Source organism: Amblyomma americanum, chromosome 7 (assembly GCF_052857255.1).
Source record: "Amblyomma americanum isolate KBUSLIRL-KWMA chromosome 7, ASM5285725v1, whole genome shotgun sequence".
Taxonomy (NCBI): domain Eukaryota; kingdom Metazoa; phylum Arthropoda; class Arachnida; order Ixodida; family Ixodidae; genus Amblyomma; species Amblyomma americanum.
In genome coordinates this window covers 147,344,788-147,368,925 of record NC_135503.1, presented here as the reverse complement: position 1 = coordinate 147,368,925, position 24,138 = coordinate 147,344,788, and the positions used below count along the sequence as shown (strand labels likewise).

The 24,138-nt window shown below is 48.3% G+C and overlaps 1 protein-coding gene, 1 long non-coding RNA gene and 1 other non-coding gene across 3 annotated transcripts in view; 1 reads left to right on the top strand and 2 right to left on the bottom strand.

The window, feature by feature from the left end:
* Positions 1-18,629, bottom strand: part of LOC144098162 (uncharacterized) — a 59,914-nt gene extending 41,285 nt beyond the window's left edge. Inside the window, exons 1-4 of the mRNA XM_077630685.1 lie at positions 18,509-18,629; positions 3,699-3,807; positions 2,570-2,684; positions 17-186 (exon numbers count right to left, since the gene is read on the bottom strand). Of these exons, the coding sequence (XP_077486811.1) occupies positions 17-186; positions 2,570-2,684; positions 3,699-3,807; positions 18,509-18,549 (435 nt within the window). The 5' untranslated portion in view covers positions 18,550-18,629. The remainder of the gene's footprint in view (positions 1-16; positions 187-2,569; positions 2,685-3,698; positions 3,808-18,508) is intronic.
* On the top strand, positions 1,803-1,874 carry TRNAS-ACU (transfer RNA serine (anticodon ACU)). The gene has a single exon. It is a non-coding gene; the product is annotated as a tRNA-Ser (tRNA).
* Positions 18,630-20,945: 2,316 nt separating the features above from the next.
* The window catches only part of LOC144097523 (uncharacterized), a 57,615-nt gene continuing 54,422 nt past the window's right edge, over positions 20,946-24,138 (bottom strand). Inside the window, exon 3 of the long non-coding RNA XR_013307041.1 lies at positions 20,946-20,986. This is a non-coding gene — a long non-coding RNA (uncharacterized LOC144097523). The remainder of the gene's footprint in view (positions 20,987-24,138) is intronic.

Genomic DNA, 24,138 nt, shown 5'->3' with positions numbered 1-24,138 from the left:
GGGCTAGACCACCAACCTGGTGTCCAGGCGCAGGCTGGGCCGGCATCAGGACGTTGGTGGCCGTGTCGATCCGGGTCTCGTACGGCACACAGATGAGCGTGCCCTGGGGTGCGGAGGTCGGCCACCCGCCCCTCGCAAATGACGAGCCCTGGGCCTGGGCATTGCCTGCCTGTGCCTGGACATCACCTGTGTGCGTGAATGGGTGCAGGGGAGAGAGAAAGCAAAATCTCAGCGGTAACGTGTTAACTCTACGATCCAGATCTTATTCTTTCTACCAAATACCGGGTATAATACCATTATAAAAGTGATCTTTCCAGATCACTACACGATAATCTCAGGCAGCCCGCACCTCACCACTTCGCTGCCCCAGCGCTGGCGGTGCAGAGAATGTCACGTTTTAAGTGTGTTCTCTTGCCTTCGATTTGCATGCCCCGCCAAATCCCATTTCTTCCTCTTGATTTTGACTAGGATGTCATCAACACGCGCTAATGACATCCTCTTTCACCACTCTGCACCTCTAAACCGAACACCTGCCTATAGCCTCTGATGCGATGTCACAGAAAGTTGGCCGCGTGTTTAGGCACTCTGCGCCCTCCGCATCCAGTTCAGGTGAACTACATGCACCACCAGTTCCTCTGCCGAGACAGGATTAGCGCCGATCATGGTGTAAGATACACGGGTGGGAACACAGTGGCCTGCGCGATGCAAAGAACAAGTCCCCTAGTTCCACTTGGTGTCATGAGACGACTCTTCGATATGCGGCCCATTTTCGCACGTTATTTTTTACATGGTTACAAACCACCGCCTTGATGTCAAAACAGTAACTCAAACATAGTGCCCTCTTGTTCTTTCGTTCGTTCAACCGACCGTTGGCCGCCATCCCTTGCGTTCGTCACGCGCTCCCGGTCTGATTGCGCTGAACAATGGCCGGCTGCTCAAACACCACAAAACAAGTTCACGAGCTGGCATCTGGCTTCTGTGGCAAAGAGAGAGTTTATATATGTCTTCATAGATAGTTCATTTAGCTGTTTCACCGCACGGTGGATAGAGGACGCTGTCACAGGCCGTGTTTGGAGGTGCAGGAATGGTGCTTTGTCTGGCTGCGGGTGTCCAGGGCGTTTCGAATGCTGCGTCCTCATGCTGTGTCTGCGTGCTGCAGGGAAGACTAAATAATTTTCAAAAAAAAGGATTTTTGAGGCAAATACATGGCTTATTCGGCATGGTAATGCCAGGCTTGGCGGACACCAGGAAACCGGTGAATCATTTTAACTCATAAGGTGGTAACTAATTTCCAATTATTAACTTTTTAACTATTAGAGTTAGAAGCCTGGCTGCAATTAGAGACTTGTAGCCGGTCGTAAGTAACCGCCATTTTTTTTTAATTTCGAAAACGCGATTACCCTCAGCGCTGTGACCCCACATATTTAGGCTGCATCGCGCCAAAATACCTGTGCATTTGAAGAGCTTGCATGCAAAGCAACTCCTCCAGTGCACGCAACTATGTTCGAAATAGCCAAATTTTTTCGAGCTAAAGCGGCAAGTGTAATCGCGTTTTCTAAATGATAAAACTGGTATGGTGGTTACTAACAACCAGATAGATATACAGATCTCTACTTGCAACCGGGCACCTAACTCTAATATTTAGAAAGTTAATTATTAGAAATTAGTTAACCAGGTTAGTAGTTAAGATTATTCACCGGTTTTCTGGTGTCCGCCAACGTTCGCAATACCATGCCGCAAAAGCCATATTTTTACGTCAAAAATCCTACTGTTGAAAATCGCAGAAATTACTTTTCAAGCCCGCCGCGGTGGCTCAGTGGTTAGAGCGCTCGACTACTGATCCGGAGTTCCCGGGTTCGAACCCGACCGCGGCAGCCACGTTTTTAGGGAGGAAAAACGCTAAGGCGCCTGTGTGCTGTGTGATGTCAGAGCGCGTTAAAGATCCCCAGGTGGTCGAAATTATTCTGGAGCCCTCCACTACAGCACCTCTCTCCCTTTCTTCTTTCACTCCCTCCTTTATCCCTTTCCTTACGGCCCAGTTCAGGTGTCCAGGCCCAGTTCAGGTGTCCAACGATATATGAGACAGATACTGCGCCAGTTCCTTTCCCCCCAAAACCAATTATTATTATTATTACTTTTGAAAGTCTTTCCTGTGACACCCCGTGTAAATTACGCCGTGGTGCCCATCAGGCATTCAAATGTGTCGTCGTGGTCCGTCATTCATCGGCGCCAGTCCGCCAGTGCGACATGGGTGCGTGTGCGAGTAAGTGGTGTGTTTCTGCCAACATCACCGAGGAGTCTTCTCCCATTGCCTACGACCAATGGAAGAAGACCAAATGTACTTAAAACAAAATTAATCGCTGCAAAATACGACCCCTAATGTCTTTTCACTGTTCACGCACCCTTCCGACCACTTTGCCACCCCTGTTACGTCACGAATGTGGTCTCTCCAAGCGCGCCGTAACGAAGTCGCATGCGTGACAGACGAGGGAACGCCGGTGCACAGTACAAACAGAGGAGAACCTCGAAGAAACCGACACAAACAACGCCACTCAAAGTGACCACTCACAGATGGGGTAATCGGTCCCGAGGGCCGCGTCCGCACGGTCGAATCGGGGATAGTCATTGCGCCAAGCAGTCCTGGCCTCGATTTCTTCCACTGGCACAGGAACGAAGTTCGTCCGCTAATGGGAAAAAAAAGATAAACACAATCGTCTCGTTACACACTATTAACACACCTGACAGCGTGCTGGTGCAGTGCAATTTTGTTGGGTCCGTCCTCACCGTCGCTGGTATCAATTTCGCCAAGTTATATCTGTGCCGCGTCAGGTTCTGTAGATTATTACCTTTCAGAAGGCTATGAAAATAACAAATACGCGTTGCCAATTTCTAATTTTCAGCAACTTCCTAATCCCATCGCTCGTGCGTAACGATTTTTGCAGTCACAATTTTCCGTAGCCTTGCTTAAAACTACTAATGCCTTCTGCTTCATGTTGAGCACGAGCGAGACGAATCGTTCGATTGGAGACCTATCTCCAATCCATTTCTAATAATCGAAAAGACACGAATATTTTATTCAAATCGGACACTCGCAATTGCGACGACAAACATGCATTAATTCTCCCGTCAGAGGCCAAAGCTTGGCGAGGTGCATTCAGAGCTGCACAGGAGTACAGCGGCATCGCACGGGGTTCTGTCAACCGTATACGCCTTGGCTAACGCTGCCGGGTGCACGTTCTCCATGAAGCGTCAGAAAAGGCTGCTAAACCCGACCGCCGTATAATTCGCAATACCACAAAGCTGATCGTCACAAAATTTCGAAAGCAATCTTATAGACCCAAGAGTAACCATCGTGAGCAACACACAGCCCTTGCGTAGGGCACCAGCAGATCTCTCAAAGGGCTCCAAGCGGTAGAATTTTGTACCCGCAGTTGGCGCTACGAACTGCCGCTTGCAATGTAAACAAGTGCAGATTCTAGTTTTTTTTTTAGCTATAGCTTTTTGCTGCCATAGCCGAGACAAAGAATTCTGGAAGCACACTAAACACACAATTTCGAATTGGAGAAAAAGACGACATGGTTTAAATATTTGTCACGCAGCGGCGACGTCAGGTAGGTATAGAGAAGGAAGACTGGGAGGAAGAAGGAAGGTTCGGTGGCAAGCAGTGAAAACGCATTGCAGAAGGCAAAAATTTGCACCGGTGAAAGTGTCATGCGTGGACGGGGACGCTCGCTATCCTCTTCAGCAGTCTCCTGCCTCTTGTCCCCTTCAGCAGTCTCCCGTGCAGTCGCTATCATCAAGTGCTCACTGGAATAAAGACAGAAAGAGGAACACAGGAGTTGTTACGTTCTTTTTAAGAAAAGCCGGTGTTGCAGAAAAGCCAGTGAGCGAAAAATGGGGCATCTCCATGGACACCGGAACCGCGCCATAAGGAGAGGGCTTTTCACTCCCTTAAGGCACAGTACTAGTGTCCAGAATTGTGAGAGAGGCGTCGTTTCCTTTCCTTAAAATCAATTTTCATTTCAATTTTCTTCCCTTGGCCTCAGTGTCCACCCAGATATGTGAGACAGGCGTCCTTTCCTTTCTAAAAAAGAATTATTTTTGTTTCCATTGCTTTACCGCCCTACTCGTGTGTCCACCAAGGTATGTTTCGTTTCCTTAAATTGTCCGGGGAAAGGGGTCGCACCGAAGGACAATGGCGTTCCATGGATTCCTTGGCAATGCTGCAACACGCTGTCGCGTCCTGCTCTTAAAGGCGAAGCTTAAGCGTCTGCCAAATTTTGTAGCGGTAGCTACACTAGGGTACCAGTAGAGCATTTCACTGTACACGCTGGAGGCCAGTTGTGCGCAAGCGTCGTTATGATGGAAACCGGGGACGAGGAGTGGGTGCACCGCGCTTTCTTCCGGAGTCCCTCCTTCATCCCTTCCTTTATGGCGCGGTTCAGGTGTCCGCCGATATGTGAGACAGATACTGCGCCATTTCCATTCCCCCGAAACCAATTTAACCTTACGGCCGCGGTGCGCGGTGTCTGTCTCCATGGCAGCCGTCGCACGGATCACACCTACCCTTCCGCTGAACGCATCAAAGTGCACCGGCGTTTATATAATTGGTTTTTGGGGACAGGAAATGGCGCAGTTTCTGTCTCATATATCGCTGGACACCTGAAACGCATAAAGAAACGGATAAAGGAAGGAGTGAAAGAAGAAAATTTGGTTTTGGTGGAAAGGAAATGGCGCAGTATCTCTCTCTGTATCATCAGACAACTGAACCGCGCGTTAAGGGAAGGGATAAACAAGGGACAGAGAGAAGAAAGGAAGAGGCGCCTTAGTGGAGGGCTCCGGAATAATATCGACCACCTGGGGATCTTAAACATGCACTGACATCACACAGCGCACGGGCGCCTTAGCGCTTCGCCTCCATCGAAACTCAGCCGCCGCGGTCGGCTTCGAACCTGGGTACACCGGATCCTGAACCACAAGGATTGACCTTTTGTGTCTGAGAGGAAGAAACCAGTATAAATACTTTGTAGGCAGCATTGAGACAACTGCGTGTTACTTTACCGATCATCGGGCAGTGTTTATCTCTGTCAAAACAATTGAGTAAATAAACAATATGTCTCACCGAATACTTCTTGAATGCTTAAAATTTTAGTCACAACAACAAACTCGACAACATGCAGCGGAGAACTACTGCTCTCGCTACGTATACCTTGGCATAGCTCAGCTAAGCCACTGCCAATTTTTTTTAAAGCGAAAGTTTTACTGTCCCCGGACTTGCGATTTCGCCGTGGCGGTGCTCCGAGGAGGCACATCATGACACAACGCGCGCCTCGACGCGGACATTACTCTCTCTCTCTAGCTCCCTAGTCACTACTGCGCATGCGCCACCAGTAGCACCGAGCCACATGCGTTCCGTCGCTGCGCAGCGCCGCACCTCTCCTCAAAATCCAATTATCTCTTTCTTCTTTCCCTCCCTTATCCCTTCCTTTACGGCGCGGTTTGGGTGCCCACCGAGATATGTGAGACCGTTACTGTGCCATTCCCATTCCTCAAAAACCAAACAAAACAAGTGAGCCGACGGCGCTCCTAGAGTTCATTGGCGTAGACAACTTTGCAAAGGCCGTTCATTTTCACAAAAGGAAAGGCGCACAACCCGCTCCGTAGGTCAGTGGAAACCTCAATCTCGCTTTCACGCACGTGGCGTTGGTGTCCAACTGCAAAAGCCTGCTTTGATTGCGTTGCGCACACTGGATATGCAGCGCGCCCTCCCTGCCACCCTGGGAGGTGGCATGCTGTTAATGGTTGCTCGCGAGACTTTGATCACCAAACGAACGCTGCGGCCTAGCTATTGCTGCAGTGCCGCATATCAGCCACAACGCTGTCAGCGCATTCCGGCCACATCTCTCTCTCACCACCGCCACATGTATCAAAGCACGAATGAGGCGTCCGCATATCCAGGGAGCCAGTTATGTGCCCTTCCTTTCCTCAAAGCCATCTCCACTTAGAAGATTCTCAACGCCAACTCCAATGAACACAGTGAACTCCCACATCTTTCGCTTTGTATATCCTGGATTAGCTGAGCTAAAGCACATTTTTTTTTTCATCCCCGAAACGACGCTGCCGCATAATGGCGCTTCGTGCGCGAAAGTGGGAATACTCGCAACACCGAGACGGTATAAGGCTGGTTCACATGCAAGCAACTGAGCGAATTGAGCGATTGAGTTGCGCATCGCGGCGAAAATTTTCCAACTTGCTGGAACCTCGCCCCTGTGGCCGCTCGAGCCGCCGCGACGACTCGAAACAGGTTTCTGCGCCGCGGATCACAGGAGGTGAGCGCATCGACAGTATCACCGGCTGTCGCGCACTTACACGGTCACAACGTGTAACGATCCTCCGTGCGCGCATTGGCTGCGTGTGGCCCGGGGAACGACGGGTGCGTCACGGAATCGCGACGAGTGATGTGTGTGACGGATGCGTTGCGGTGGAAACACTAGAACACCTGATCCTTCACCGTGCCGCGTTCGCCGATGCTCGTCGCGATATGCTCGCGGCCTATAGGGCGCAGGGCATACTACCAGACTCCAGCAAGACGCTATTGTGGCCGCAGGGCAGTGCGCGCACTCGTGAGCGAACTTTGGGGAGCCTTTGTGCATTCCTCGAACACACGGGCTTGACGTCCCGTCTGTTCTCCGTCAGGTAGTTACACGCAGTGACCGAACGCTCCGCGAGTTCTACCTTGAACGATTAATAACTGGACGCCCCACTCCAGTTGTAGCGAACACAATGCTGTGCGCGTGTGTTTTAATTCCTCTAAAATGAACCAATCACACGCGCAACCTGGACACATTTCTTATTGTGTAAATAGTTTGTACATATTACTTCTTCCCTATACTCTCTTCCTGTCCCCTCACCTCTTTCATTTCATTTCTCCATTCTGCCTGCTATCCTTTATTTCCGCTGCCCCAGTTCAGGTGCTTCAGTATCGATGGCAGATGCCGGGGCTAGCAAACATCTTTTCCTTCCTTCTTACTATTATTTTGATAAAAGAAACCACTACCACCGCCACGGAGGCAGAAATCGCGAGCGTTTTCACTTGCATGCAAAACAGCCTGAAAGCCTGTGAAAGCACGACGAAACAGGCTTAAACCTTGTTTCACATGCAAGTGAAAACGCTCGCGATTCCTGCCGCCGCGGCGCAAAAACCTGTCTCGTGTCGTCGCGGCGGCTCGAGCGGCCACGGGGGCGAGGTTCCAGCAAGTTGGAAAATTTTCGCCGCGATGCGCAGCTCAGTCGCTCAATTCGCTCAGTTGCTTGCATGTGAACCAGACTTAAGCGAGCGAGGAAAAGACGGAACAAGGAGCCGGTAAACAGTTCGGTGTAGGAGCGCACCTGTAAGGCAAGCAGCGTGCGAGTGCTGAACACCGTACCTCAAAGGACGACATGGGCGAGCGGATCGGGATTGTTGTTGTTGTTGTTGTTGTTGTTGTTGTTGTTGTTGTTGACCTCACACAATGGCACATACCCACAAGGGGGATTGGCCATAACCAGGCGGTGACTATTTAAATGACCACTAGCATGTGGCAAGCATGGGATGACCTACCAAAATTTGGATTGCACAGTTTTCGTAGCCGAGGTGGTTGCAGGAGGTTAGGGGGGTCTTCTTCTTCTTCTCCTCAAGTAATATGGCACATACCAACGTGGGGGGGATTGGCCAAGGTATAGAGTAGAATGCCAATGAAGCATTTGCGCGGGGAAGGAAACGTCAGAAGACTGAATCAAGATAAAAAAATTGGAAAAATAAAATGAATTCAAGAGGTATGAGCCATCCGGAATAGAATCAATCTAGCCTTTTTTGGACATGCGAAAGAATTTTGTATATAGCTAACAAGATAATCGATTAGTTGCACTTATGTAATCGTGAAGGTAGCCGCATACACTGCTTAACGGGAATCCCTTGGCGCTCGCACCGAACGATAGAAGAACTGTAAGAGACAGAGGCAGTCCTAGTCTCGAAAGAGGAACCTCCAGATATTGCTTTCTCTGAACCGCGAACCGCCGGCAAGAGAGGTGAAAATGATCGATTGATTCAACTTGCCCACATGATACACAATGGTTTGTCGCAGCGAACCCGCACCTGCATAAGTACAAGTTTAAGTGAGGGATTCTACATCGCAGGAGCGTCATGGACACTTCACAAAGCCTTGACTTACACCACCGGATATTCCATGGGTGCTTTAGGTGTTGAAAGTCCACGGTATTGAGCAACGGATCACTCAAAGTGGCTGAAATATGTTGGATCCTATTTGCTCACCACCACTTATGCTTCTTGGTTTCAGACTGCGTCGCACTCGGCAGCATTCAACAAACTGCTGCCCCTTAATTTCTCGGACTTCACTGTCCCAAAACTGCTGCGCGCGGTTGTCCTCGGGATAACGAAAAGTATCGACCAATGTCGAGACAAAGGTGAAATATTTACGCTACAAATGCTCGAGTATTTTTTTTTTATTTCACACGCTTGCCATTCAGGCACAATAAGGTGAGGTGCGTTTCCGACGTGGAAGCAAAGAACCATGGAAAAATCGTCTGCCAGCTACTTCCGGTTCCAAATTTCTCATACACACTGCCTTTTGAATAGCGGTTGCCGTGCATGCATGCGTCGTTTATTCACTCATTTATCTGTGCTGCGACGCCGCTTATTGCACACCATCACCGTAAGATCTGCTCGTCAGCGTATGAACGTACGCGTCCTGAGCGCATAAATTGACAATAGCGAAAGGTAGGAGTGCTCTGTCCTGGTTATAATATGCCTGCGTGGAGTGGCTGTTCTGCGTACGCACGGCAGTCGGTTGAACTAGTTTCCGACGTGGAAGCAAAGAACCATGGAAAAATCGTCTCCCAGCTACTTCCGGTTCCAAATTTCTCATACACACTGCCTTTTGAATAGCGGTTGCCGTGCATGCATGCGTCGTTTATTCACTCATTTATCTGTGCTGCGACGCCGCTTATTGCACACCATCACCGTAAGATCTGCTCGTCAGCGTATGAACGTACGCGTCCTGAGCGCATAAATTGACAATAGCGAAAGGTAGGAGTGCTCTGTCCTGGTTATAATATGCCTGCGTGGAGTGGCTGTTCTGCGTACGCACGGCAGTCGGTTGAACTAGTTTCCGACGTGGAAGCAAAGAACCATGGAAAAATCGTCTCCCAGCTACTTCCGGTTCCAAATTTCTCATACACACTGCCTTTTACATAGCGGTTGCCGTGCATGCATGCGTCGTTTATTCACTCATATATCTGTGCTGCGACGCCGCTTATTGCACACCATCACCGTAAGATCTGCGCGTGCAGCGTATGAACGTACGCGTCCTGAGCGCATAAATTGACAATAGCGAAAGGTAGGAGTGCTCTGTCGTGGTTATAATATGCCTGCGTGGAGTGGCTGTTCTGCGTACGCACGGCAGTCGGTTGAACTAGTTTAACGTGTCGGTCATTATATATTTGGTTTTTCGCCGCACTACGAAGGCAACGAAGGGCTGAAAAGTGCACAGTTTAGCAGACGATAGATGTATTATCCTCACAAGTGGGCTAGCAAGTTGTCCATACATGCCGCTGTGTGAACAGCGCGTCTCAACACATCGCACTGCATTCGCATAGAAAAGATCCTACTACTTACATTATTTTGGTTGCATTTCGTGCGAAAACACACGACGAAGCATAGCAGTCGATGTCGCGTGAGTATTGCGATAATGCAATACGATCAGCGGTGTTGCAGAGCAAATAAGTTAGTGTAAGAAGCGATATTAACACAGCGACTGCTGTGAAGCAAGCGGGCATGGGGAGAAATTTGGTACCGGAAGTAGCGATAGCAGACAACTTTCCTATCATCCTCTGCTGTGAATCTGAAAACGCACCTCACCCAGGTGGGTCCGCTGTGCACTGTACGAAATCATGTAAGGTATTTTCGTGCAGGAACTGTAAAGGCTCATGCTCTTGGTGTTATCGGCCAGCCACGTGGAGAGATCCTCCTCCCTTGTCGCCGTTCGTCCCACTTCCCGTAGAAATACCCGAGTAACTCAGCAGTAGTTATGTGCAGCTGAATTCGCCATGCGCGTATCGACTTGACGTTCCATGGCTGCCGCTCCGAGCCTAATATTCGCCAACGCTATATTTCGTGTTCGGCGCATGCGCGTCAGTCTGAACTGAAGTTTCCTGAACGGCGGCATTCCAGCACTACTCATAACCCAACCTAAAAGGTAAACGCACTTCTCGATAGGGAATGGGAAATGATTTTCGCGCATGTAATTATCGGTTAGAGAGAGAAAACACAAAGACAGGTGGAAAACCTGAGCGGTTTCATCCCTGAATGAGTGGTTTAAAAGGCAACTTTCGCTAACACAAAAAGGAACAGACCCCAGAAGTAAACTAGAGGTAATCTGCGTATTGTTAACGCTTAAAAAAGGGACAAGCAAAAGTATCAGTACAAGGCGGACTCTAACCGCTGCTATACGCGTGCAAAAACCCAGCGCGAGTCCACTGCACCACAGGAACAACAGAAGTGGCAGGTTTTAGTTGTGCACTTACTCGGTCTGCAAGCTGGGAAAATAGGAGCGCAATGGGTTCGCGAAGCTGATCATTTACAAACATTACGATCACACGGGTGTGGGAGACAGAGAGCCTGTGATAGTAGCTTGACGAGCTCTCGCGGTTAGTAATAGGGCCCTGAGCAATAGCCATATCAGTTTTTGGAATTTAGAAAACAAGATCAGTCTAGGCGCTCTGGCTCAACATATTTTGACGATCACACGTCAAAAAAATGCACTTTCGCAAAAGCGCGCGTCTGTGGCGAGCGCAAAACACCACCCCGAAACACGTCACGGCGTAGCGCACGTGTCACGTGACCTCTGTGCCTCCCGCGCTACGGTGCAAGCCGCTGCACGCTGCGGCAGCCCTTCCAAGACAGAGAAGCACAGGCGACACGTCTGCCACACAGTGAGTGCGCTGCTAATCGTTCCCTTTTCCCGTGCTCCATTGTCCCCACGAAGGAAGACGAGAATTGGTTTTGGGGGAAAGGAGATGGCTCAGTATCTGTCTCGCATATCGGCGGACATCAGAGTCGCGCTGTAAGGGAAGGGATAAAGGAGGGTGTGCAAGAAGAAAGGAAGAAAGAGGTGCTGTAGTGGAAGGCGCACAGCACAGCACACGGATGCCTTACGTTCCGGCAGAGATGGCGCTCGCCATTTCCGCTTGAAGAGACCCGGTGTTTGAACCCGGGACCACCGCTTATCCGGAGAAGTTGCTCTACCAATTAAGCCAAACGTATGCTCCCTTGTAATAAACACTCCCTTATTACGGACCTACTCCACCTTGGGGAATTCCTCTAAACATTCCACCATTTCGCAACTAAAATGGAATGACGATATAGACCACATTAAATCCTCAGCTTTACGTAAACTTGGTTTCTTCGCCATAAACTTAGGGGCGCACCTAACAGCTGCAAGCTCTTAGCCTATAATACGCTTATAAGACCAAAACTTGAATATGCCGCCATCATTTGGGACCCCCATGAAAAAAAAAAGACATCAGAATTTGAAAAAATACAGAGACGCGCAGTACGTTTTATATTTAATAGATACAAGAGAACTGATTCCCCATCTTCGTTAATGGCAGCAAATTATATTAAACCACTCCACGTCAGATGCAAGATAGCCCGCCTATCCTTCCTTCACCAGCTAATCCATGGAAAACTAGGCATTTCTCCAGTCCCCTATGTGCAGTTTTCAGAAACGCGTAGAACTCGTTGTCATCATGATCACACCTTAGCACCATACTTCGCGCATACTAACACTTTTAAATTTTCTTTTTTTCCACAAACGATTGACGAATGGAACGCCCTGCCTCTACAGGCGATATCGGCTGTAGGTTTCGACAAGGCACTCTGTGAGCTATTTTAAATATATGTACTACATTACACAATTTTATTGGTCTGTGTTTTACGATGTAACTGTTTTTGTGTTGAGTGAATGTATTTTTCTGCCCTCCCTGCCTGGACTCAAATGGGGGTCTGCAGTATTGTGGAAATAAAATAAATAAATTTACCTTTGTCATTTTCGTTTTTACAATGATCACCTCCCAGTGCATCTCTGAATTTGATTTCGTCGTCTTTAACTCCGCTGATACGTGCCCTTCTGCTAGATGGAGGCCTTCTAGCTAGAAGCTGGAGGTTTGTACGTGAGAGACGCCTTTTAGCCACGGCGGGTGCTGCCGGAGAGCAGAGGCTTCATATACGCACACACACACACCACGGATGTCGGTGGGGGAGAGGATTGTACTGCTAACGAAATATACGACATCTTGACTCATCTGCTTAACGACCTAAACGCAATCACCGGCCGCATCGATACCAAGGCACGCAACCACTCGTGCGAAGAGGTATGCGTGTTTGGTTTTGGGGTTTAACGTCCCAAAGCGACTCAGGCTATGAGGGACGCCGTAGTGAAGGGCTGCGGAAATTTCGACCACCTGGGGTTCTTTAACGTGCACTGACATCGCAGAGCACACGGGCCTCTAGAATTTCCCCTCCATCGAAATTTGACCGTTGCGGCCGAGATCGAGCCCACGTCTTTCGGATCTGCATCACAGCGGCATAACCACTGAGCCACCGCGGCGCCCCGAAGACTTATGCGTAAGTACAAAAGGGGTGAGTATAGATTCTTGGAGTTCTGCCTTGGTTGTCTTTGGAAAAAAGGCTCAGCAAAACACCGCATGTCTCAACTCATTCTACGACTTGAGTGCTTTATATCCGCACGAATATCATCACGAGAAGAAAACCGGGCGGCAGTCGGGCAACTTCCAAAACCTGCTACGCATGACTAAGAGACAAAAGTTGCGTATGACAGCTTCTATAATTTGGGCGACTGGAAACTTCCCCCCCCCCCCCCGCGCACAGCGGTCGCCGGCATGGCGTCTGTGATCGTGCAAGCGACTTTTCACATTTTCATCTCGAAGCGTCTACACCTGTTTTCGGATGCCGGCAACATTTTAAATACCTGATATTGGGAATGGCAAGACCTTTCGCGCTTACGAAAAAAGGTCATTTTAATTTATTTATTTTATTTATTACAAATACTGCTAATCCCAATTGTGATTGTGGCAGGAGGGCTTAGTAAGGTTAACAGAACGCGGTCAAGCATAATCGGAACATTCAACGGGTCAGCATGTTAAGAAAAACAACAAACGGTAAAGCGAAAATACAACCGAGCTGTGACCAAAACAATCAAATAACACATAAAATAAGGCTAATGTCGGTAGTATTATACAAAGAATAACAAAATGTTGAAACATTGCTAGTTGGTAAACAGTAAATATTATAAGCGTACACTGCAAAGGCATTAACATAGTATAGGTGTTTAGTTTATGTAACGCTGCATAGTTTGACAAAAAAAAGCTTACACATGGGTATAATAATAAAAAAGAGGACGTAACGAAGTTCCACGGTGCACCTAGGAAGTGCTGTTCGATGCTGTAGCTTCGATCATACGACCGAATATTTAAAAAAATACTTACGGAATACTTTTTCTTGCAGCAGCGGATTCGGATAATAAAGGAAATAATTCGTCATCATCATCATCATCATCATCAGCCTTACTACACCCACTGCAGGGCAAAGGCCTCTCCCATGTCTTTCCAATTAACCCTATCCTTTGCCAGCTGCATCCACCCTTTGCCTGCAAACTTCTTAATCTCATCCGCCCACCTAACCTTCTGCCGCCCCCTGCTCCGCTTACTTTCTCTTGGAATCCACTCCGTCACCCTTAAGGACCAGCGGTTATCTTGCCTTCGCACTACATGCCCTGCCCAAGCCCATTTCTTTCTCTTGATTTCGACTAGGATGTCATTAACCCGTGTTTGTTCGCTCACCCACTCTGCCTGCTTCCTATCTCTTAACGTTACACCTATCATATTTATTTCCATGGCTCGCTGCGTTGTCCTTAACTTAAGCTGAACTCTTTTCGTTAGACTCCACGTTTCTGCTCCGTAGGTGAGTACCGGTAAGATTATGCTGTTGTACACTTTCCTCTAGAGGGAAATTGGTAAACTGCCACTCATGATCTGCGAGAATTTGCCATATGCGCTCCACCCCATTCTTATCCTTCTAGTTATCTCCCTCTCATGATCCGGATCAGCTGTCACTACCTGCCCTAAGTAGACGTATTCCGTCACAATTTCTAGGCTCTCGCTGCTGATTGTGAACTGTTGTTCCCTTGCTAGGCTGTTGAACATTACCTTGGTTTTCTGCATGTTAATTTTTAGACCCATCGATCTGCTCTGCCTGTCTAACTCATTGATCATGATTTGCAGTTCACCTCCTGAGTGACTCAGCAAGGCAATGTCATCAGCAAATCGGAGATTATTTAGGTATTCTCCATTTATTCTTATTCCCAACTGTTCCCAATTCAGGCCTCGAAATACCTCCTGTAAACATGCGGTGAACAGCATTGGCGAGATCGTGTCTCCTTGCCTGACGCCCTTCCTTTCTGGAATTTGATTGCTGACTTTATGTTGGACTATAGTAGCTGTGCAGTTGCTATATATATCTTCCAGTATTTTGACATAAGGCTCTTCTACCCCCTGATTACGCAATGCCTGTATGACTGCTGAGGTTTCCACTGAGTCGAATGCCTTCTCGTAATCAATGAAAGCTATATATAGAGGTTGATTATATTCTGCGCATTTCTCTATCACCTGATTGATAGTGTGAATATGATCTATTGTGGAATATCCTTTACGAAAGCCTGCCTGATCATTTGGTTGATTAAAGTCTAACGTTGCCCTCACTCTATTAGCGATTACCTTAGTAAATACTTTGTAGGCAACGGATAGTAAGCTGATCGGCCTGTAATTTTTCAAGTCCTTGGCGTCTCCCTTCTTATGAATTAAGATAATGTTTGCATTCTTCCAAGCTTCTGGTACAGTCGAGGTCATAAGGCATTGCGTATACAGGGTGGCTAGTTTTTCTAGCACGATGTCCCCTCCATCCTTCAACAGATCTACTGTTACCTGATCCTCCCCAGCTGCTTTTCCCTTTTCATTGCTTCTAAGGCTTTCTTTACTTCATCTTTCGTTACTGGCGGGATGACGCATTGCTGTGCACTGCTGTCTTTCTCATTAACGCTCTGATTACATTGGCTACTGTACAGGTCTGTGCAGAACTCTTCGGCTACGTTAACTATCTTATCCATATTGCTAATGACATTGCCCTGCTTGTCTCTTAATGCATACATCTGGTTTTTACCTATGCCTAGTTTCCTCTTCACTGTTTTTAGGCTACCTCCGTTCTTTATTGCATTCTCGATTTTCTCCATATTAAACTTCCTTATGTCGGCTACCTTGCGCTTATTTATTAACTTTGATAGCTCCGTTAGTTCAATTCTATCGATAGGGTTACATGCCCTCATGTTTTGGCGCTTCTTAATCAGATTTTTCGTCACCTGAGATAGCTTCCCGGTACCCTTTCAAACTGTCCAACCGCCTACTTCTACTGCGCACTCCGTAATTATTGTTGTCAGATTATCGTGCATTGAATGAACATCAAGATTATCTTCCTCAGTTAAAGCCGAATATCTGTTTTGCAGCGCTATCCTAAACTCCTGTGCTTTCCCTCTTACGGCTAACTCGTTAATGGTCTTCTTCTTCACTAGCTTCTTCCGATCCCTCTTCAAGTCTAAGCTAATTCTAGACCTTACCATTCTGTGGTCGCTACAACGCACCTTTCCGAGGACGGCCACATCCTGAATGATGCCAGGTTTAGCGCATAGTATGAAGTCGATTTCATTTTTAATCTCACCATTGGGGCTCTTCCAGGTCTACTTTCTGTTTTCTCGTTTGCGGAAGAAGGTATTCATGATCCGTAAATTATTTCTATCCGCGAATTCGACTAATAACTCTCCCCTGCTATTTCTAGAGCCTATTCCATAGTCACCTGACGCGTCGTCGTCAGCCTGCTTCTTGCCCACCTTCGCATTGAAGTCGCCCATCAGTACAGTGTATTGCGATTTTACTTTATTCATTGCCGATTCTACGTCCTCATAGAAACTTTCAACGGTCTGGTCATCATGGCTGGATGTGGGTGCGTAGGCGTGCACCACTTTCAGCTTGTACCTCCTATTCAGCCTAATTATTATAGCTGCTACCCTCTCGGTAATACTGTAGAACTCCTCTACGTTGCCAGCTATATCCTTATTAATGAGGAATCCCACACCTAGTTCTCGTCTATCCTCTAACCCGCAATAGCACAGTATGTGTCCATCCTTTAGTACTGTATGTGCCTTACCTGTCCTCCTAACTTCGCTAAGCCCTATCACATCCCATTTAATTTCCGCTAGTTCCTCAAATAGCACTGCTAGGCTAGCCTCACTAGCTAAAGTTCTAGCGTTAAACGTTGCCAGGTTCAGATTCCAATGGCGGCCTGTCCGGAGCCAGAGATTCTTAGCACCCTCCGCTGCGTCACAGGTCTGACCGCCGCCGTGGTCAGTTGCTCTGCAGCCGCTGGGGACTGAGGGCCGAGGGTTAATTGGTGTGATCATAGAAGGTTGTGGCCAAGTACTACACCAGGGTGGCCAAATCCTGCTCTGGTGAGAGAGTGCGTTGTCGGTTCTGGTCACCGAGATCAGGCCGCACTCCAGGCCTGGTTATGCAATTCCATCGACACGCGGCTTTTTTTTTTTTGCAGCTATGGCGTAGAGGTAGAACATCCGCCTCGCGTGCAAGAGGACCGGGGTTCAAATCCTGGTGCCGCGCAATTCTCCACCGGGTTTAAAAAAAAAGGAAATAATTATTTGGGCGCAAATGTGTTTTTCAGATAATAGGGCTGAAACTCAGTGATCGCGAATGTGTGCGCCATGTGTGAGTTCCTACCTTTTGGGCCATTCATGTTCTGTTCGTGAAATAGGCAGTTGGAAAATATACATAAAACATTTTTCAGATTTTCCTCTATTGTAGAACATAATGCGTGTATTAAAGGGTTAACAGCGTAAAATTCTCTTTTTTTTTCTACGTCTAGGAACATAATACACCTATTTCATTATTAAGCAAGGATGAACCTAACACATGAGACAATGTCATTACTGTTGTAGCTGCATACGTGTTGTTGCTAAAGCCATATTGACATTGGGATATGATTTTAGTTCTCTCCGAGTAGCATCTTTGTTGTTTCGCAACAAGTTTTCCGAACACAATATTAAGGATACGGAGAACCGAAATCGGTCGATAACTGTGGCCACGGCGGTCACATTTGAATGGCAGCAGGATGTTAGAGGCTCGTGTACTGTGCGATGTTATTGCACGTCACAGAACCCCACGTGGCCGAAATTATCTGGAGCTCTCCATTCCGGCGTCCCTCACAGCCTGAGTCGCTTTGAGGCGTTCAACCCCAGATGCCTACAAAGCCAAGCCAGCTGGACGGACCACATCAACGTGTTAGTGAACTGGGATAACTCTCGGAATCTTACATGACGGAAGCCACCAGTCGCCTAAACCACGAAGCATAGGGGATGTATTGTTTTAGAAATAATTTGTGGCGTTCATAAATGCGAGATCAATAGGGAAATTATTTGAACATGACTGATCAGAAAGGAGAAGAAAAAACAACCACAAGCCGCCGGTGGGATCTGAACCCGGGACCTCGAATCCCACCGGCGGTATGTGGTTGCGTTTTCTTCTGCTTTCGAATCAATTATTTAAAGATATTTACTTTATTGAGCTCACATTCATGAACACCAGAAATTATTTTTAAAACAACACATCCCCTATGCTTCGTGGTTTCGATGACTACAGGCTTCCGTCCTATATACGTCATAACGAGCTCCTATTTTCCCTTCCCCTTGTCTGCACTCTAGCAATGTCTGAAATATCCGTATATATACATTAGTAAATAGCTTGATTCCTTAATGTTTTGGGAAAAGGTGCAAGATGGTGAATGTCCTGTTTCAATGTTCTCACAGTTATCCCACCATGCCCTTTTGCCAGGTTTGTGGCGAGATTATTTACGACTGCTGTGACCTGACAATCGCCCATGGCCTTCAGTAAAAGTCTCAACACGTGGCTCCTCCATGCCCGTTAACACTAAACTGCTCACCTCTCAGTAAAACACTGAAATCGCTAAATAGCTGTATTCGGTCATGCATCTCAAAAATAGAGCGCACGACTACGAAGCACAGCGAAGAAGCACACGTTTTTGTTCCGTCAACGTATTTCCTTCTCTAATCCAGCGCTGAAATGGCAGCGCTCTACCAGTAAATTATAAGTGCGTGCCATTAAAACAGAAGCGCCGATCTATCCAAGCCGATAGCCACCTAGCACGGATCGTCTGCATTCTGCCTTTTCTGACGAATTAAATGTTTTCCAATCCGAATCCCAAAAGCACTTCCCCTCAAAGCCACCATCGTGGTTCGACTGAGGCGCCCCCCTCTAGATATAGCCAGCTGGTGAGCGTTCCAATCCATGTACTTACGCTTGACGGCGCTTGTATTCTTCCGTCTGCTGCTTGTACATCTGCTTCCTAATCCGACGGGACTTATGCCGGGCCCCTTGAAAATATAGATGCCCGCTTGGGGCGTAGCCAGGATTCCCGGGAGAAATATCCGCGCATGAGCCGCACGCGTCGGTCACGCTGCAGGCACTGAGCAAGGACCGCGGCCCCCTCTCAGAGGAACGCCGAGGACAACGTACATCGAACTTTTCAGTAAAAAAAAAATTGGGTAGAGGCACTCAAGAGTGCTTGCGTGTGAGAATGCGAAAGCATTACTGTCCCTGGGAGCACTTTTCACGCGCGTAATGTTCGTACATGCATTAACATTCTTTTCTGTTTCTTCGGCGTTTGCGCATTTGCGCGGATGACCACGTTTCACTTCGGGTGGTGCCGATGTCGAAACTTTAGACGTTTATGGTTCGCTGTTCATTGTACGAGCACACACACAACCGGCCGCAATGAAATCCAGCGACGATGTATGACACCACCCATCCACACACGCGCACATATGACACTAGCCGGAACGCTGTACGACGAACGATTGCATCACAATTTTGATGCGAAAGACTGGAGAATTGAGGGCGCATATGACGTCGGTTCAAACCCCTGTCGCAAGCTAGCCTCAAACTTGACTACCACGTATGTAACCTGTAGGGGTCGACGAGTCAGCAACAAAATCTGTCGCAGTAATTGCCTGGGTAGGGTAGGAAGGGTGGCTGGTGACAGGCAGCTAACTACAGGGGCGCCGTATTGTCGAACACCGGCGGCCTTGGGGAACACAGGCACAACCATGTGGCCGGCTGTCAACCGTTCGCGTCAGATGGCAAGGGCCAATGCTTTTGTGCATGCAAACCGAAGACCTTCCCTCGACCCGACACCGTCCCTTCAGGAAGCCGCCGGCGAAAGCACAGAGATCGCTACGGGGCGCCACAAAGATCCCTCCCCCCCCCCCCCCCCCCAAAGGGAGACTGATTGCGCGACAGTGACCTCTCCGGCTTACCGCAACAACCTAAGCGTGCGAACCGCACGGGGGTTCATAACTTAAGGTGTTCTACTAAAGCGCCGGATTGACCCATGCAGAAAGGCACTCCGGGATCCGTCGCATTTTTTAACTTGAGAGATGGTTTCGTGTGCACTATCAAAGTTTTAGGGCGGGACGCGCTTTTGTGCAGATCAGATCGCTCTGTGCATCACATTTTGTTGACAATTTGATCACTTTTTGTACTTTGTGTTTTGGGGAGGAGTTATTAATACTGCCAAAGTTGAAGGGGGCAGCACGCAGCAATGCAGCAATCGTGTTGAGGCTTGCCTGCTTCCCGTATGTGCCCGAGGGTTTAAAACCGAGACCGCGGGACCCCAATCCGTCGTTCTGGGCTAGGTTTAGATGCTCTGCATCTTTGGCTATGCCGAGGAGGAAAGATCTTGCTGTTAGCCATTTCCGTTTCATTTTCCACCGTCTTTATTAAGCTGTACATTGTGGAAATCTCCTGTATATAAACTTCAGTCCATTTTCTCGTCGCTTCCCGCCATTGCAAGTCGTGATTACACCGTACGGGGCACCTCAGAAGGAGCCTTCAAGTCAACAAACCGTCTGCAACAGCGCACCCCTAGTGCAAGGAAGAGAACCATCGTAACTTTACTTAAGGTATATGCAAGGAGAAATCGTATGACACCACCCGGGACGCTGTTCGATAAACGGTTGCGTCAAAACTTCGGCACTAACGTAGTCGGCAAAACTGGTGCCACATTGAGGTCAGCCAGTGGGGAGTGTGTATAGACAAACATGTACATAAATATCTGAAATGGCGGTGCTCGGCTTGTGTGCGCGTCATAAGGCCGCTTGATGACGTCACCCTATTTTTGCTGCCATCGCTGGGATTTTGTGTGCCATCTGAGGGTACACACATACACACGCCGCCGGCTTCTCTCGTAATTAAACTAGTAATGCTTTTGCATTAAAAAAAACAGTCTTGAGTGCACCGCTTTTTTCCTTTGCGAGGATGATCGCTGCCCGCAACACCTGTAATTGACTGTTGCTATTCTCTAGCATAGAAAACCTCCATTTTCAGCCACAATGGCCTTAGTAATTTACAGATCAAAGTCAAGTTTGTCCTCAAGTGCTCATTAAATGTCAGTGATTCTAGTCCATGCATCGCGTGCACATTTCTTCACAATGAGTCAACAGTTACTCTGCGAATGTCGTTACGAAGCGCACTTTTTCTTTCTAAGTTGGCTTCCTGCGCAAGCATTTGCTAGCAATTCTTTCTCACTTTCGACACAAGCGTAAATGAAAATACTGTTGTTGGGTGCGCACTCCGCTTTTCCTTCATTAGCTGCAGCACCTGCGCGTAGACCTATCGCCCACTGCATCGGTGCAAGATAAAGGCGGCTATAGAAATAGTTCAGGGGACTTACCCAGCTCCCAGTTCTCCTCCTCGACGCTTTTCTCTGCATGCGTTCCTGCAAGGAAACGTCGGCATCGCACATTCAGTGGCTTCGACGTGTTGCCACGCGACCAAAGATGCATGCTCTGCAGGCTGCGCGAACTCTGTCTACGGGGAAAATGAGGAAACAAGCGGCACCGTGACTCATGAAATCGCACTGGAATCAGTTAAGTGCTAAGTGGGCGACAACTTTATCGAGCAGGAAAGTTGTTTGGTTTGCTTTGGTTTACGCGGGTTTAACATCCCAAAGCGACTCACGCTAATGACGGACGGCGTATCCGGAAATTTCCACCACCCAGTGTTCTTCAACGTGCACTGACATCGTACGGTACACGGTCCTCTAGGATTTCGCCTCCATCGAAATTCCACCGCCGCTGCCAGGATCGCATCCGCGTCTTTCGGGTCTGCTGCCGAGCGCCATAACCACTGAACCAGCGCGAAGGCAGGAGACAAAACACCGTGAAGCACGGGGTACCAGAATAGTGCATAAGGTACACACTTGACTGGGAAAATGATAGAATTAATAATAATAAATGCTGAGATAAGGACAATCAACGGAACAAAGAGAGAGAGAGAGAGGGACGGAAAGGCAGGGAGGTTAACTAGGCAGCGCCCGGTATGCTACCTTACACGTGGGAAGGGGAACGGAGGGAGAGATAGAAAAGGGAGAGAACAAAGGGATATGATCACTTTTCCGCGTGTCCATTGGCCGTTACTTGCATGGTACACAGGCACACACTGATTGTTCACAATCTTTCACTCAGTCCTGAATACTTCAAAAACTTTAAAAGTGCCTTCAAAGCTGTCCTCTGCGATGAAGGCTTACTCCAAGGACCCAGAATCTCGGCTTCAGTATGGGGCCGAGGATCTAAACGGCGGTGTGTTGCAGCCAGGAGTGCACGCTCACGCTGAAACCGAGGGCAGTTACAAAGAAGGTGTTCTATAGTTTCATCGCAAACACACATCTCACACACAGGAGAGTCTGCCATTGCGATTAATTGAGAGTAGACATTTGTGACCGCCACTCCCAGCCACAGGCGACACAACAGCATAGCATCGCAGCGGGAGAGGCCGGACGGAGGACTGAGTCGGAGTAAGGGGTCTAGGCGGTGTAGACGGCATGTGGAGTTGCTAGTAGAGAACCATGACGCTAAAAGCTCTCTTCGGCCAAGCATTCGCAGGTGTCTTGCTGCGTCGGCTCTTGTCAACGGTACCTGGACAATGTTGGCACTGCCGTGAGCCGCTCAAGCTGCAGCGTCAGCTGCGTCGTTTCCAACAATGCCAGAGTGTCCCGGTATCCACTGGAAGACGATGTCATGGCCCTCTTCCTGCGCCTGGTGTTGGAGATGTCTTAATTCAGCTACGAGTTGATCGTGATCGCCATGGCGAAAAGCAGAATTAAGACACTGTAAGACTGCTTTTGAGTCACAGAACACAGTCCATTTGTGGGGTGTTTGTGCACCGATTTACTGCACAGCCGCACGAAGAGCGGCCAATTCTGACCCGGTGGAGGTTGTCCGATGCGAAGTTTGCTGAATAATACTGGTCTGTCTCGCAGGAATGACCACGGCGTAGCTAGAACTTGTACTTGAAACAGAACCATCTGTATACACGAGTGCGGTCACTATATGCGGCGTGGAGTACGCAGCGTGTCAACTGTTTAATGTCCGGTGTCGATAAGTTCGATTTTTTCGTTATGCCCTAATTGTAAGGCGCTCGCATGGCTCCCGCAGACACCATAGCGCAGAGGAAGGCCGTGCTGACGAGGTGAACTGCGACGAGATGGACGACAGGTGGGCTACTATAACCTTTGAAAACGCTGCGTGTGGTCTTTGATTTGCCACTGACACAAGGTGGTGCTGTGGAATCCTTGTTAGGTGCCGTATGTGGATCCGCAGGGTTTCAAGTGTTATATACGTTGAGAGTGGGTAGTCCTGGGCGATTGCAATGGTTGCAACTGTTGATGCGTTGTGAGGGAGACCCAGGCATGTGCGAAGTGCCTGACCTTGTATAGCTTGCAGAGCACGCAAATTCGTCTTGCATGTGCTTGAAAGGACTGGTGCACTATACCGAAAAAATACCAAAAATACTGCTCTGTAGAGTTGCAGCATTGATAGAATCGACATCCCCATAATTTTCTGCCAAGAAATCTGAGCAGATGTGTGTAGAGATAAGTTTTTTTTTTCTTTACAATGCTGCAGTGCGGGCTCCGGGATAAATTCCGATCTATAACAATTCCTAAAAAACGATGAGATGCACGATAGGCGACGACTTGGCCGTCAATAGTTAGCGTATAACGAGTAATACTTTTGCGCGTGAATGCCACTATAGCGCACTTTTCGGTTGACACGCTCAGACCTTGCTCTCGGAGATAGGAGGAAGTTATGGTTGCTGTTCTCCGATGTCTTGCTCGCACCTGGAGACGCGTCACAGAGGAGGCCCAGATGCAGATGTCATCGGCATACATAGAGATATAGACGGTATTAGGCAGGCACTCCTGGAGTCTTATAAGTGTTAGATTAAGCAAAGTAGGACTGAGCACTCCGCCCTGAGGCACACCCCAGTAGGTGTAATGCACGGGTGTGGAGCCATCTTCACTCATAATAAAAAATGTCCTTTTGGTCAGATAGCCTTGGATCCACCTATACATCCATCCACCGATTCCAACACCCTCTAGCATATCAAGGATGGCCTCATGTGTCACGTTATCGTATGCACCTTTGATGTCAAGAAAAAGTGCCGCGAACGTGCGCGTCTGGCGTTTCTGTTGATGTACTGCGAACACGAGATCAATGACGTTGTCTATAGAGGAGCGACCCCGTCGGAAACCCGCCATGGCATTAGGATATACGTTATTGTGCTCAAGGTACCACTCAAGACGCGCCAGAGGCATTGTTTCCTTGACTTTCCCCACAAAACTGGCCAAACGGAACAGGCTACAGAAAGAGCGTTGGTGCTAGTAAAAGAAGTTTCAAAAGTCCGCGTACATTTAGTGATTTTTCTTTGCCGTGAGTTTCTCTATTCTGGAAAAACGCTACCCGTCTTCATTCCCTTCTCAACATAACCTCCATCCATATCACAGCACTCTTGAAGGAGGCGGATCTACTATTGAAAGCACTCGTGAAAATTTTCTTGCATCACGGCGCGGATGACGTATTTTCAACCTAC